The 17,099-nt window shown below is 40.9% G+C and overlaps 3 protein-coding genes across 3 annotated transcripts in view; 1 reads left to right on the plus strand and 2 right to left on the minus strand.

Moving 5' to 3' along the window:
* LOC126556025 (polyserase-2-like) overlaps positions 1 to 17,099 on the minus strand; it is a 555,659-nt gene that overhangs the window by 499,153 nt on the left and 39,407 nt on the right. The gene's annotated exons all lie outside the window — the stretch shown is intronic.
* Positions 1 to 17,099, minus strand: part of LOC126556328 (glutathione S-transferase) — a 327,848-nt gene that overhangs the window by 140,748 nt on the left and 170,001 nt on the right. The gene's annotated exons all lie outside the window — the stretch shown is intronic.
* The window catches only part of LOC126567348 (uncharacterized), a 34,862-nt gene continuing 21,264 nt past the window's right edge, over positions 3,502 to 17,099 (plus strand). The window contains exon 1 of the mRNA XM_050223576.1: positions 3,502 to 3,772. Coding sequence (XP_050079533.1) covers positions 3,608 to 3,772 — 165 coding nt within the window. The 5' untranslated portion in view covers positions 3,502 to 3,607. The remainder of the gene's footprint in view (positions 3,773 to 17,099) is intronic.

The raw sequence follows: 17,099 nt of genomic DNA on the forward strand, positions 1-17,099 counted from the left end.
GAAAAAGTTTTGGTAATACATACATTTAGCATAGAATTATTTGCCTGACTATGTTTATGTAGCAAAATGCACTGTAAAGCAAGAGACAAATGAAGTCCAATGATTCAAAATCCCTGTAAACTGTAAACCAACCAACCAAATCCATTTTGCGTCAAATACCATAGTAAAAACGGCAAAGCAATAGATTGTTTACACTGTTTCCTGTTTCCTTTTTCGACAAAGTGCTTGTTGTGCATAATACAGAATTACCATGTAGTAGACTTGACGTTGAAATCTGGTTTATATTTCCTCTAGGCTCTTCAAACGATTGTAATGACGTTCGATAGGTTTTTAGATGAAATAGTTTTGTTTTTATTTTTTATTGAATCTTTGTGTACTTAAATAATAATATTTAACAATAATGAATCTTCCCACAGAATTCTGCATGGTTAAAAAAAAAAGTCTTGTGCCGATATATAAAGCTAGATATGACCTAGTTGAGCGTTCGTTTGTTACTTCCTCTTTCTTAAATCGCTTCACACTCTTCGTGCTCATACACATTTCGGTGCTGGACAAACTCACGTACTGTAGCGGATCAGTTTTTTGATTACATTCGAACTGTGTTTAGCTCCAAACCCTTGATTGAAAAGGAGGTTTTCTTATCCATAAGATATTGATTTAAGTTCTTCGCGCCCCGAAGTAAATTATAATCGGTGCTTCAAAAATCTAAATGGAAGCAAACAGCTTCTGTTGTTGGTGTGAAGTAGTTGCGTTTGCTGAAAAAAAACCCCTTCCCATCAATAGGAAACAGGAAGCAAAATGAAAATAGAGAGAAAAAAATTAGAATGTTTATAAACTGGCGCAGAATCACGGGCATTAATGTATCGCTCGGACAGGAAATCACAGATGGTATAGCTTCTGGGGAATTCGATGGCTCTGCATCCGTGGTTTGTTCGATGATCGGAACGGAAGACGTTTTATTACACACCCTCGAAGAGAAATGGAAAACCACAAGAGCGCGAATCGGTATCGGATGTGTAACGGTGCTGACATTGCGGTCGGAATTCCAAACCGCACTGCTATCTGCTATTTAGGGTTTGGAACTAAATATATTTACTTCTATGCTCCAGTATTTTGTAGAAACCGGAGAACAAAGAAAGGAAATTCGGATAGTAGTAACACATAAAGGTAGTAGGATTTTTTCGTCTTACACAGCCGTTGACCCAGGCAAAGGGCATGCGAGTGGTGTTGACAGTGTTCGAAAATAAACATAATTAAGTTTCCTCACTAGCTCGATTTTTCAGAAAGCTCTCTAAAGCTGATACTTTATCGAGGCTGCTTGAGATGGTAGAGAACGTTAGAAGCCCTACAAATACGTTCGTCGTCTTAAGTTGCCGTCCACCCTGTCGCATTCCTCCAATTCCAGCACTGAAACGTTCGAGTCCGTTGGAAAACGATTCACTTGCCAGAGTGTAACTTCAATGTTTGGAGGCCCTTGAAAGTCGACCGTTTTATGTATGATTTGAGGAAGGTCTGCACGATCGCTGCCTAACCTTTGACCGTGTCCGACGTCCATTAGAACCGGTTGTACCATTTGGTTGTTTTCTATGCGAACAAACTGAAGTGTAACGCGATTCAGTACGACATGTACGGAACGTGGTGTACTCCAAAGAGAGAGAGAGAGGTTGGGTTCGAAAATTTCACGTGTTTGTGGAGTTTTGTTTTGACCGCCCTCGTTCGTTACTTTAGTTTCAAGTAGGGTTGTGGTATGTGCTTTATAGTTCCCTGTAATCGATCGCTCAGTAAACGATTGTCCGTGTCACCGCGATCTGCTGCAGGAGTTGGGGTATAAGTAAGAAGGAAGCACCTTAAGTGGCGCAGTATTTACTTGTGTGCATGCACGCTTTTCTACGAAAGCAAATGAGCCAATTCGCTTCGAACCGTAACCATGGCACCGAATTAGTTCCTTAGACATTCCCGCCACGCTTGCTTAATCCGAACTACGGGTGGTCGTCAAGCCCGCGTCTTGCGATTGGAACTGTTTCTTTAACATTGTTTTATGCATAACATTTTATTTGTAGGAAACATAGAAAAAAGAAAATCAAAGTGAACTTGCAGATCATCACAGAGTTGGAAATAAGATGTTGGAACTACCAAAAGACAGTATAGAATCCTAAGCACATACCATGAAAAATAACGAAGAACGAGGAGGTACCTATGGAGTCAATTGACAGGAGGATCGACCGTCTCAAATATAGAAAATATTAATTTTTATTTCTTATTCTTATTTCTTCACAAAACTAACTTTTTCTCACAGAGTTTTCTGGGCATGAGGTTATGGGTAAAATTAATGATTCTTCATGTAAGCGTTTTGCTGCGTGATCTATGAAACGATCGCTAACCCGCCAATCGTTGTGGTTTGCGTTGAGTTCCGTAGTCATTCAACGGTATTTGAAGCTCCGGGATTAGCCTACAGGAACGCGTCTAGATTCGAAAGACGTTGGAAAAACCGCTCGGGAGATACAAATAGAACCGGTCGGAGGTATCCGGGAGTGATTTAAATACTGCGTGCGCGTCTTGTGTCCATGCAATACTGTGGCGAGCTGCCGTTAGGTTCTAGACGCAGATTCATCGTGCTGAGACGTGCAGCGGGAATGCATGCAGCAAGCTAGCGGATTTAATTCGGTTCAAAACGTGATCGTGTCTTGCGGACGGTACACGACGGTGCATGCTGGATTGACGGTAATTACAGAATATGCATGTCCGTCGGCGTAATAAGAAGACGTGGCTAAGGCAAAGGCTAGAATTTTGGTGTTAGCCTTGGGTAGTTTGATATTATCGTTGCTGCTGATTGCGAACGCAAGTTGGTCATCTGGGGAGAACGAAAAAAAACCTGCGGGGCGGATTGATATACTGCACTGAAAGTGTCCCGTGTAATTGATGCCCTTCCCTGAGATTGTTCAAACTTATGTCGGCAGATGGCATGATGCATTAGCGAGCAACTGTCGTTACTGTTCTATTTTTATCGTTGTAAGGCTCACTCCAGAGCAGTGGGGTCGTTCAAAACTGGATGCAACTGAACTGAGCCAGAGTGCCTGAGAGATGCACAGATAAGTGATGGTAGTCCATTGGCTTCCCTGAAGATTCAATGACCTATAATTACGTTTCTTACCACCAGTGACACTCTAATCTCGAGAGAACCACGACGTGCGGTAAAACTATCTTGTAAAATAAATATGAAGAAAAAGAACGAGGATTTTCAGCATACAAACGATCATGATCGATACTAGGTGCAATTAGAAAATGGCTTTCGTTTTACTTTGTGTCAAACTTTTAACTCAATAATCTTGATTATCGTGAGCAATAATCACTGTCAGTAATATCGCTAATTGGAAGCAAAATCTAAAGTTCATATCAGTTGAATGTTTTCATTTTATTAATTAAGTTTTCTGTATTTTTTTTTCTTTCTTTGCAGCTGTCGCAGTAACGTTTGGATGCCGTAGGAAACATTAACGAAAAGATGAAATAAATACAGGGCCATATTTCTTTCGCGAGAAAGTTAATATAATCGTTCGCATCCCTAGCGCTTCTTCTGAGCGCTTTCTTATCGACGACGTCATCCTCAAAAATGGACACAATGACATTTGACGACGAGCCACCGCCTGAACCGCGGGAAGGCTGGCTACTTGTACGCGTGTTCGTTCCCGAGCTGAATGTCCACAAGAGCCTCCAGTTTCCATCGGATAAGATCGTATGGGATGTGAAGCAACAATGTCTCGCCTCGTTGCCGAAGGTAAGCTATGCAAAAATGGCTGCGAAATGGTTTTTTTTTCATGATTTCATGAGATGCAAAGCATGACGTTTGTTTTGGCACATCGATTGCATTACGAAGTACTGTCACCCATCGAATATTGTTCTAGAACTTTTAGTCAGCATGCGGTTGGTTCATTAATGGACCTACATAACCTTGAGTGTCGCTAGTTGTCGCTAACTTCTTTGCAGATGCGTTACACCTTTGCTCCAGAGTGATAAGCTCTTGTACTCACTCAAGGAAGTCAGTGATAAAAATCTACTCGTCTGTTGGCGCATGTCTACGAGTATACAAGAAATGTTCTGCTTTATCATGTCTCGAACTGGACTGCTGCCTGTTGCCATCGATCATTTATGACAAATCACTCTAATCATTATTCGCTGTACTGTGCTATGCGTGTCGGCTGATATGTTTTTAGGCACCGAACAAGGGGGATGATTCCTCATGGTGTAAGTCGTTAAAAACGATTACAGTTCAATTTGTTGACGCAATGAGATTGTGCGTAATGAACATTTCGTACTCCTGCGAACGGATATTGTAGTAATCAACATTGTTTGCTATGGAATAATGGTTGATTTGGCAGTATTACTGTTGGGATTACTCTGAACGACCTGTTTAACGTTGATGGAAGTGGTAGCTTCAAAGTGGATTGACTTAAAGTCCCGATAAAACCACACTATTTGCCTTTGCTTAACTTTTACCGATTAGATTATGAGTGTTAATGACAGATACACGGAATATGAATAGCCTATCTCGTTCTACACACAAGAAACTCTGTACTGGCATTAGTGTGCGCGTGGTGTGTGAATCGGTTTGAAAGTTGAGAGAAACTCTATCCCGGGAAGAGCATTTGATGCGTTTGCTGTGGCATTGATTCCGTAGATCCATTTCTGGTTAGTGGCACATTTCTCACTTTTGTTCATATGGGTTCCCAGCATCATCTCCGGGTGATCGCGCGAATGGTGAGGCGCAACGCGGGAATATACGCTCCAGAATTGCGGTCACCCGTGTGTGTTTGCCCAACCACACACACTGCATGCCATAGGTATGGCGGAAGTGCATCCATCTAACCACTACAGAAGTATTTGGCTTGGTTAGCAGTGACGACGGAGTCTTAACAAATGGGTTTTGCTGGTTTCATGGATGCAGGCTTCGAAAAAGGAACGCTAAATATGGCCGTTGCTCACATGGGCACGATCTCATACTTATCGCAACTAGCCAGCTGCTGCTGGGTGAAACTGTATCAGATAAACAGAAACTCATCATTCCGTACCGACTACGTGGAAGGTATTTTTATTGTTATTGTTTTTGTCGGGCCCTTTGATGCGAAAGGAAATCACGGGAGAGCAAGGTATGCAAGTATGCAGCGTTCCTCTGTGGATCACGAAACGGAGGCGCGCATTTTCATCAAACCGAATCACTTGAAAATAACATTACGACTAGATGCTTATATTAGCTATAGCTTTTATTAGACGACACATTTTTTTTTGAAAAAGCTAATTGGAACAGGTTTCTTTGACATCGTTTAAATCCAGCTTAGTTTGGAATTCGTACAGTCATTAGAATGGAGGCGGCAGGTTCGACTGGTGACTCAGATTTTTTTTTTCGTTTATTTATAGAGGCTTTGAGTCTTAGAGACTACATCGATTACATACCATACAAAACTATCGTATATGTGGCCTAAATATTATGGAAAACTATTGCGATTGTGGCATATGGTATCGAATAAGTTAAAACTATTGCTTAAATTTCTTTGTATACATTACTGATGCGTAAAAATCTAATGAGGCGGTTCTGCTGGAGTTTGTCGGGTGGTAGGATTGTCGTTAAATCAGTTTCTAGCTGGCAGGTGGCTCGGTGTGTCGTGTATCCATGGCAATCGGTGAGGATGTGGCGGACGGTGATGTCAACACAACAGAAGCTGCAGAGTGGAGGACTACATTTTTCTAAGAAGTAGGAGGGTTGTAGGGCGGGTATGACCTATACGAAGGCGGGAAAGGACTTGTTGGATGTGGCTGGATTCGGTATCTTCCCATGAAGAGGTGTTGTGCTTGATAGGACGGAGTTTGTTGCTGAGGTCTATGTTGTGCCATGTGGAGTTCCAGTGTTGGGAGATGATGGTGTTGGTGAAGCGGATGGCATCACGGCGTGAAAGGGTGTTGTATGGTTCGTCAGGACGGAGCCGACCATCGTTGGCAAATTGGTCGACTTTCTCGTTTCCGTTGATTCCGGAATGACCCGGAATCCAACAGAAAACGACTGTTGGGGGTTCAGGTATCGAGTCTAGGAGTTGGATGTGGGGATCTTTGGAGGTGCCGTGTTCCAGGGCAGCCAGAACACTGGGACTGTCGCTGAAGATGACGTTCGGTCGGTCAGTTTGTAGTCCTTCGTCGGCGGCTAGTTGAATTGCAATTGCTTCGGCGGAAAAGATGGAGGTGTGATTAGGAAGTTTGATGGCGCAGTTGTCCGTGGTGGAGTGGATCCCACAACCGGCTGAGTCCAGATGAACGGAGCCGTCTGTAAAAGATATGATGAAAATGTTTGTATTTAGTCTGAATTAAATGAGTAAAGGTACTATTGGCGATGTGGCTGTTTTTTCCGGTTCCCCGGAGAGAGCTTATAAGTTCCCAGTCAATGACAGGTGTACGGAGATGCCAGGGACGAATTTCCCGGCGGGTGGATTGGATGATCGGTGGTAGCTGTTGGTTGGTGAGTGTTTGTAGTTCTGCATTTGCTCTGGTGATGAGAGCAGTTACGTCGAGTTCTTTCTCAAGGATCCGAGCTGCAGCTTCCACTAGTCGGTTGGTGATGATATGTGCCATAGGAAAGAGGCCGCTTTCTCAGAGGAGGGAGTTGATCGGACTGGTGACAAATGCACCAGTGCCATAGCGGATGGCTATGTGGTAAATAGGTGCTAACCTTACGTCATTCTCTAATGTGTAGTGGTTGGATAATTCGGTTCCTATTAATACTCTAAATGTCCGGTCCGTGAGGAAGTTTTCAATGAACTTGGCTAGAAGTCCTCCTTAAACCCCTGCGAGACAGCTGTAGAAGGATGGAATGACGCCATGTCCAGTTGTAGGTTTTGCTAAAGTCTATTATTTCTAGGTCTATGTGGTGTTCGTTACTTCTGGCTTTCTCTAGTAAATCGTCCAGTCTGGCAAAGTATGTTTCCGTACCCCTACCACACTGAAACGCATGCTGGTTATTGTTAAGGAGGTTACGATCTTCTATCTTCCTGTGTGAGTCTACGGTTTACCATCCTTTCCAGCACCTTAGCCATACTGTTAAGGAGCGAGATTGGACGATAACTATCTATTTCATTAGTAGGTTTTTTGGCTTTGGGAATTGGTACTGTTAGGCTAGATTTCCAACCCGCCGGAATATTCCCGGTAGACCAGATGGTGACTCAGAATCCTTTTAAAGAGATGTACTTTGTCGCAGGTTTTAACATCTTCTTTTCTATTGTTTGTAATATGCTAACGTGTAGTTATTTGATCCAAAGGTGAGGATCTAGAAATAATTTCAATGTGCGTCATGAGTGCATGTTCAATACTGCTGAACTATCTATTCTATTCTTAATCAAATAGAAGTTTTATTTTCTTCGATATGGCATATGCCCATAAGTAAATGGCTGCGTAACAATTGTGCTTCAGGGTAGGATTTTTATCCGCAAGCATTTAACGAATGGCCACAAATCTCGGTTAAGCTTTTAGGATCTTGATGGGCTAAGTCAGTGGAGTAGCTTTTGCGTGCTATTCCCCATTGATCGCTGATGGAGCGTTTACGAACGTAATCGTCGAAGTTGGTTGTAGTTAGTGCTCTTGCTGTTGCCGTCGTCGTCATTACCATCATCAACCTCACCATCATGTTCTTCATCATCGATGATTGCATGTACATACACTCCACACTGAAACCGGCTTGGAATGCGGGCCAGCTTCCAGGCAATCCAAATTCACCAACACTCGGTTGCGATCACGTACCACACACAAACACACACACACACTGTCCAGACGGCCTGCGGCATTGTGTAGGGCTGTGTGGACAGAAACTATAAAGCCCAATGCTTCGTTCGTCGAGTGGAGCTTTTCGAGTGGAGCATGATGGAGCACACGGTGATGGTGGGTTTTGGAAAACCGGTTTTTGGTTTGAAATTTCCGTTGTTCTTTTTTCGTTTCGCTCAACATCACACACAAACGGGCGCGCTCCTGTAGCGTGGCCAATCGATAGCCGTTGGTCATGTCGCGCTATGTAAGTGTGCGCACTTCGTACTTCGCGGATCGAGCGTGTGCAACGCGGAAAAGAGAAATGGGTTAAGCTACACGGGAATATCTTACGAATGTATGTCTCCTGAAATCTGGTGGCCATGTGGGGCTCGGTTTTGGCGGCAAGGTGCAAGGTGTGTGTGTGTGCGCCTGCTTGATGGCCGGGAATTCGGGCGGTTGCTCGTCCATCGTGGTGCGACCGTTTGAACATGGGAGGAAATTTTCTGTGTGTGTGTGTTTGACCATCACCGGGGGAACCCGTTTCGTCCGGTGCTTCTAACGACTAGCGGTGCGAATCTAAGGAAATGGCGTAGTCGATCGGTCAAAACCCTCCTACGTTACGGTCAGCTGAAAAATGAAAAAGAGATTTTTAAAAGTCCTGTTCGGTTGCCCCTTTTTATTTGCGTTCGCTTCCAAGTGTTTGTAGAATATTCGGGAATTTAATAAATTTCGTTCGCAATCTGGCAATGTAACAGGGTCCAGATTGGTCATTGTAAGGTGTAACGATTTAAAAGAAATCAATTTAAAACTTTGCTCAAAATATCTTTAAAAAAAGCAATTTTATTTATTTATTTTTTTATAATGCTATCTCTTTTATTTTGTTCATTCAATACTAGCACTCTTGCTTCGATGATGTTCGCACTGAACCAGGTTAACCTTCGATGAGTTGATTCTATTGTTGGAGGGGGAAAAATGGTCACGAGCTCGTTTTCGTTCTGGCGGCAAATGAAGTCTAATTTCTTTCGCCTTGAACCACGTATTGGTCTACTTTTATCCCGTTTGTTGGAACCTTTCTCTAGGTGCCCTTTAGTTTACTTGCTGTAGAATGCGAGTTCAATTCGAAACAATACTTCCTCAAAACGCCTCTAGCAGTCTTTGACATGGTGGCGTTGAGCATTTCTTGATGTTTTTTTTTTTTTCGTTCCGACAGACCAAAACAACGACGAGCCAATATGTTTGCTTTCTTATGGGTGACGTACTTGGAAAGGCTTGCGGTTGTTATGGCGAAAAATTAGGCCACGTGGCAAAACTTGTCTTTACAACCTTTATTTATGCTCTTTCCTATCTGACCTTGCAAGGGAGATGTTTTCAGTCTCGCAGCAAATTCCTACATTGGCGGCACGCCGAACCATATTGGAAGAGTAATTGTAACCATAAAGCCGATAAGATTTATGGGCCTGTGCATTCCTCAAAATGTTTTGACAATCAGTTGAGGAAGTTTTGATGATTGTTTAGAGCAATTACGATGTAAAACACAATTTCTGATGATTGGTTTTGCTGTATAATTCAACAATCTTAGGATTTTTGTTATATTTTTTTGGTGATAAGCATTGGATTGTTTATAATTATTTATATTTCTACGGTACAGTACATTGGACATAGGCAGCTTATCGGAATGAAATATTAAATATTTATATTATCGTTAGCGATAAATGTCATTCGTTTTTGCTCTACAAAACGTATGTCTTATATATGTGAAATAAAATTTGTTTTGCTTATGCAGATCGTACGGTACTTTTGACTTTGAATACGAACGTTTTCTTTCAAACAATTATTACCAAAAAAAAAAAACTTTTTTGGCAAATTCCGCCTTTTAATTATATGTGTAAGTAGGTAAATAGTGGATTTTGCATCATAGGCCGTTGTTAAGTAATAAATGAGGTTTTTTGTTCTCTATTGTCCCACATTATTACCCATCCTTCTGCTCATTCCATTACATTTTGTAAAAAAAGCATTTTTTTTCTCATGTAAATCTCAATTTTGAGTTGAATCATTTGCAACTTGCTTTTTTATGATCGATTGTGAACTTTGCAATACTTTTGTGTCATTTTTCAAACATAATTTAATTTAATTTTTTTTTTTGAGGAATTGGTTTCAGTTTAAAAAGTAATATCATGCGCATGTACGATAAGTTTCATTCATAATGTTATTTTATAACTTTTTTAAAAACATTAAATTTATTTCTATACGTTTTTATAATATATTTTTGTAACCTTTATGTTCATGACCCTATTGATCGATTCTGGACGTAATATGAACACCTAACACTACCACAAAATTTATCGAAATTGGACAACGTTCAATTGGTCAACTAAATCCTGCTACGTAACGATGTTCATCGAATAGGTGGCCTACTGGTTTTGGGTAAGAAATTTATGTGTAACGCATACCTTATTAATGTACGTAAGATTTTCACATTCCTGCAAAACATAACTCTTTTTCATTTATAGTAAATGCCTAAAGTAATTTATCTCGGAAATCTGTCTCCCATGTTTGTGATGGATTTATCTAGTCAAGAACGCATCATTTGATGTGATGTCTTACATCATGTCTCACAATTTCTTCTTGGTTTAACGACCCTCTCATGCCGGCCATCTAATAGCTTATGTCTCGTTTATACCACGTAGATTGATAGTCAGTCATCACTATGAGAAAAATGCTCTGGATGGGAATCGATTCTCGGTCAAGTCACTTTGAGACTGGTGCTAGTATGGCCTCTGTCACCAAACCGCCGAAAACTATATAGCAATACAGCCAAGTCATCCTAAACGAAATGAAAAAAAAAAACAAATATAAAAATAAATGCCTATGTGTTTCACGACGAAAGCCAGAACTCAACGTTACTGCTCACTGTCAGTGCCAATTTCACAAATCCCATAACATTTGAATCCAGTACCGGATGTGTTCAATCAATTTAATCATTTAAAAAAATAAACGGAATAACGTGAAAGCGCAATCTCCATGATTGGCCTGGGAATTTTTTGTTCTAGTCCACCAGCATAGAATGATCGGACAACGAACTGTGACCCGCCTGTTTTCTTTTTAAATTATCAAGACTCGTCACAATGTTATGTTGTGTTACCTTCCTTGAAATTAGTGTTTTTGGAGTAAATGTACGTTTCTTCTTCTTCTTTTTGGCTTAACGACCTATAAAGGTCACACCGGTCTTCGAAATGGCTTACTAAGACTTGCCGATACCATGTAGTAGTTGGATAGTCAGTCCTCACTACGGGGGAACGGTCCGGATGGGATTTGAACCTCGGTCCTGCCGTTTGAAGACCGGCGTCGCTGTCACCTACACCATCAGTCCGCCAACGTTTATAGCCTGTTAAATTTGAATATGGGTTTAGTTCCTACATTGACTATAGTTCAGATTGAAATCAAACGTACTTTCATGCTGTCGTTCGATAAGGTTACATGTTGATTATCACCAAAAAGCAACTCGATATAACTGCTTTAAACTGTATTTAGATTATAATTGTCTTACTTTGACTTTATAAAATAATAATTGCAGTTACATTGTCAACAATGTGCACAATTCTCTTTTACTGGACATGGCCTGTATTGACAAGCCACACATTTGAAGCTCATGCATCACGCGAGACACGTTACGTAAACGATTGCATATGTTGGCTCTTGTCCTTAAACTGTAAAGATCTTTGCTGTGGCGAAGCATGTGGGCATGTTGTCATGCAATGCATGCATTGCTTGCGCCTTAAAGTTGGCGAAATGTTCAATCCAGAAAAAAAAAACAAAAAACGGTGCGTCACAACCGGAGCTGAAGTGTCTTTCAGCGATACCGAGAAGGACGATTGTAGATGGTGTCCATATTCGTCACACTTATGATGTTTTACGTGTACTGTGTGTGTGTAAATAGTCTGACCAATCAAGTGAGTATGCTCAGTGCAAAAATTTATTACCTTTCAGGAAGGCATCAATGATGTCTGCAAATTTTGACAACACAAGAAATGTGAATGATTCACGATTCACGATAGCTGTAGTAGCATGGCTTGGGTAAAACCAAGTCGATTATGTACGATTGTTTATGTGGTCGTTTAAGAGCCACACTGAACTATGAATAAAACAAAATGAACATAATGTTCAATTTTAGGAAAATAGTTTGTCATCAGAATGTAAGGTGTTGGAAATGACCCAATTTTTTTTCGACATGGAAATAATGGTAAAAGTTTGGTCGATAAAAAACATTATGAGATCAGATGTTGAAGAACTTCTATCTGATTTACATATATTGAACCTTTCTTTGAGTTGGATGTAACTACATCGGTTGTGAACTACATGAAATGTCTTGTCTGAAGGGTTTTGTTTTACAACTTTTGTTGGTTTGTGTTGTGTTGATGGAGTCTTCTGGATCGCAGGAGTTCGATCGTGGATCGTGGAGTCCGTAGTAGGCGCGATTGTGTCGGTCAGTGTATACTATTAATTTACTATTTGAAGTGTTTCTCTAAACGATCAAAATCTAGAATTAAGCGTGAATATTCAAAACTAAAATTCCTTCTTATTGATATTTCCGTGCAACGATTCTTCATTAGCTACGAAGATTTGAGGACACTACGGAAATTCCATACTGCCAGTTGTGCCACTGCTAAAGTATCAAATGACGAGACAGCATGGTAGTAATACTTAGGGCAATCTCCAATTATCACAATGTAGAAGGTTAATTTAATAAGCGTGAAACCTACGATGCATGTGCTCTGCTGTGGGGGTACGGACTTTCCTCTAGGAGGCATGGTGAGCAATTTCGGATTGGGAATCGTTCGTTGCCTCGTTTTTCACACTATGTCTACAATAGCCAAGTGTACCTAGACATGTCCGAGATATACACGGTGTGACCTCGAAAGACAGATTATATTAAACTGGGCTAACAACAGCGTTAGTGTCTAATTTTGCGCGGTACTAGCCGGCGTTTGGTCTGGGAGATAATACACAAGTAAAGCCGAACGTTCGTAGATGACTGGCTGTGGCACTTCTGCTGGCAACTTATGATCACAGATGCCTTTGTGGTTCGCCTTTCGCTAACGTGGATAGTTTTGCGGTTAGGAGGGCCGGTTGTGATCAGCTATACATTATGAATGGGTTTGTTTCTAGAGCGTCCAACCAGGTGTAGGAATAAGGGATGAATCAATTTCGTTGGAGTTTTCTTTACGGTTCTTGATATAAGAATATTGCTTGTATTTCTGAAAAAAAAGGAGCGAAGTTACTTTCGAATGAGAGTCTTCTTCTTCTTGGCTTGACGACCGCTAACGCCGGCCATCGAAATGGCTTACTAGGCTCACATTACGGGGGGACGGTCCGGATGGGATTTGAACCCCGGTCCTGCCGTTTAAAGACCAGCGCCGCTATCGCCTACACCATCGGACTGCCCCTAGAATGAGAGTGCATGGTCGTAATATTAACTTCTAATTGCGTTCTAATTCTGAAAAATAGAGTAATTTAAACCCATGTTATTAGCTACAAGATTTTGTTCTACACATATTCCCCATCGAGGTGCTTCATCTAGTACGATTCAGAATTTTCTGTACAAAAATCGATTTACATCTTGCTATTGATACGGTTCGCTTTCAAACAGTTATAATGAACATCAATTCGGTCGGAAATGTCATCTCAGAAATTTGCTTCCAACAGGATGAAAGCCATGGAACCACAGGAAAACCAATTTGTGGTTTGCAATATGTCGAGAGAAGTTAACCATCCACTCTGTGGTGTCGCCTAGAACGGTACCGGTCCGTACGTACGTCCCATTGTGGCGTAATTGTGTCGCACCGTGGGACAGTTAATATTTCAATCACCGCATTTCCGTTGTTTGTCGCACTGTATGGTTTGATGTTTTACCGTTGCCATTCATAGTAAAATTATTGCTTAGCTTACAAAAAAGGTTTTGCTAGCTTAATATGATTCAGCTTTTCATGCTTAAAATGTTTAAAACTTGTTCTTGTAAATTGATAAATGGTCTGTAAATAGCTCCTTCTCGATTCGTTTGAATGTAGTTGGTAATCGTGAAGCATCAAGATTGTAACGATATCTGTATCACAGCTACCCTTGCATGTGCTTTAAAGTCTGTGTTTACGATGCAAATGTCTCAAAAGTGAACAATACCCGAGAAATTGCTGCTTCGCTTAGTATCGCGTGCATCACAAGCAAACGAAAATGATCATGATGTGAACTGCAGTAGCCGGAACGATTGCTTCTCACACAACACATCCAACAATGTTCCCGAGGATCATGTGCTAAATTTGCAATGGTAGGTGAAACGGAACGTAGAGAAAGAGAGAGTGCTGCGCAAACAGTTTTAAATGAAAGTTTAGACTGCTTTCCTACGATCCACCCGCTGGAAAAAAAAACTTGGCTATGCTTGAAAGTAATTATCCCTGCACTCGGAAGAAAATAACCGTTATAAATCTGATTGCTAAGTTGCCATTTTTACGAACTGCATTCGGGTGGACGCGGGGCACAGTTTAGCTCGGGAGCGAACAAAATTGTAAACGTTTTATGGTTGCGCTTTAGCGCTTAACTTTTCCCGCATCGCTTTTTTTTAGACCTAAACCTATGCCATCACAATACATAGCGCACACTGCTTGGAAGTATTCCGGGCGATCGTCATTTATTTGTTGCACATGTCGGTAGAGGGTTTCTCGTTTTTTTGTGTGTGTTTTAGTTACGTTTTGCTAACTGTTAGTGCTTCCTATTGCCTTCATCGTAATCATAGCTATAAATTTCAAACTGTTAGATTCATCTGAATTAGGAGCGATAATTAGTGTTTGTAAGTAACGAACGATAAATTAAAATTGATACTAAACCTTCACCCTCTATTAGAACCAAAACCTTCCTTTTACGAAACGATCGACACGTGGGCTACCCTTTGGAGTATAAGTGGCTGCCGTTTTAATTAATAACATGAAGTTAACCTTCGAATTATTGATCTTGGAAAATAGAAGAAAATTGTTTGTTGATAAAGAAGGCGTTCACGACATGCTGTGATAGGGTTGCAGATCTTATGTGTCGGAAATGGTTTTAAAATGTAAAAAGATCTTTAAAAAAAAATTTTAAACCCGAAGTGGATTATTTGATTTGGTGCCAAAGTACAAATTCAATATCGTAGCATTCAAACAAGCTTCGCCATCTTTTCTACAGTGATGATGTTAAAAAGGAATATTAATCATCCAACCGGTTTGCAATTATTGTGTGTATCCGAGTTAAAAGTGGAGGATAATTATTCGTTGATTACTGTAATTAAAGGCATAGATTGCTGCGTAAAATGTGTCTCTCTACAAGACCGAGAAATACACTCGAAGGTGTTGCTTTAGATCTATCCCCACACAACCCTTATAAGTCGTTGGTATTGGTCCAAGCACGTGGCGTATTGTGTGTTGACGTTTTGCCCATCTATATTGTTACCTAATGTCAGATAATTGTCACTCATTGTCAGTTACACAAAGAGAGTGACATTGAATTTTTATTGAACTAATTTGTCTGTGACTAAAAAACTACAAATATAAGTTTGCAATAATTTTCAACACAAGCGGTGTTGACAATACGGCATTGGACCGTCATAATCAATTGTAAATAAATAAATAAAAAATAAGTTTGCAATAAATTATTCTTCATACTTAAAAGCGATTACGTTCTATAGAAATACTTTTTTATGTATGTTTGTAGAAACATGTATATTCGCCCAAAGAGTGGGAATGTTAAATATGCGGGCTGCTCTCCAAATGATCCTACGTCCTCATCAGGAACGCAGGTATTATGTCGCTATACATGTGACGGTTTTATGATTATGCAGGCACTACGGGTGTACACTAGGAGTTGTGGCGTAGTGTTAGGTAACCACGTCATGACCGACACCGTATCTCGCGAAGTTCGAGCTCGGACGAAAAACACGAAAGCCTCAAGAGTTGAATGAAGAAATCCCCCAATAGTGATCACCTTGAGAAGGCCAGCCGTGGGATTTCGCACGATACCTTTATATGCGTTTCCTTTCCCTGTTGCACCTACCAACAACAATGGTCCCATTCAATTCTCTGCAGGCTAATGTGGTCTAATGTTTTTTAATTTTACCATTGCTTCAACATAATTTATCGTGCCAAGTGTTTATGCTTTGTTGGCCGGCTACACGGGCTATGCAAAGGCAATGGCTTGGATCATCCGGGGCAGGTTGGTTTTTTGTATTTTGGACAGCAAATACCAGGTGGATTGTTCAAGACAAGAAGTTGTGGAGTTTTTAACGTTTTGTTGAAATGATCTGTTATTGCACTTAGCTCGAACATGTTGTTTTAATTGTTGTGCAGTTTCATTACGTTTGCCATTTCTGTACTAAAATAGAACATCTGATACGAGTTGACATCCACTGATGTCAACTCGTTGTTACCGAAAAAATGTGTGAATGTACAAGAAACGGATAAAGGGCTTCATAAGGAAGGAATCAATCTAGATCAAACATATCTGAGCTCTTTGGAGGAACATTTGCGTCATCGGGACTGTGGCGACTGTTAGACTGGTTTGCCACAATGGCGATGATTCTTACGAATTTGCCCTAGTATAACCGGCAAAGTGAAGTGGATCACAGTCAAATCACATTTCTAAATCCTCAAATTTGTGACGAATGATTCATTATGACATATGCTAATCAACTGTATCACAGAGGGCGATATTTGTACGCGCCTGTCTTACCGCTGGACGGTTTTCTTCGGTCGAGATTTATAAGCAAGATCTACGCATATATTCTCGAATGTCATCAGAACAGGGTGCACGAAAATGTCATCTGTTCAACGACTGGCAACTGGTTGTGTTTGTTTCATTTCTCTTTAAGGAACAGTAAGAAACAGTTTCTCAATCAAACCCGTTTCAATGCTTCTATGTTCAAACACCGACTATACCCCCGAATTCAGGTGGTGTTTTGGCGACAGACCGACTGGTTTTGTTGTAGATCGGTCACAAACCAACTGCGGCGAAACCCGTCACCCGTCAGAACTGGCTGTTGCTGTTGCTGGTGCTAAATGAAGAATATGACGAGTAGGCATGAGTTAATTCTATGACTTGGCAAACGAATTGGTACACGTAAAACAACTGCGCGCTCCTGGGATCTCTGGGATTCGGGATTGCTTGATCGGATTAATGTTTGCGTCATAAGAACAACGGCACCAACTGGAATCAAAGCTGAAAACCTGAATGACAGACTCGTTGGCTACCCTTTTTTTGAAGCACAAAAATTCACCTGTACATTGCCGTGGCAAAAACGAATGAAC

The sequence above is a fragment of the Anopheles maculipalpis genome, chromosome 2RL, assembly GCF_943734695.1.
Source record: "Anopheles maculipalpis chromosome 2RL, idAnoMacuDA_375_x, whole genome shotgun sequence".
NCBI lineage: Eukaryota > Metazoa > Arthropoda > Insecta > Diptera > Culicidae > Anopheles > Anopheles maculipalpis.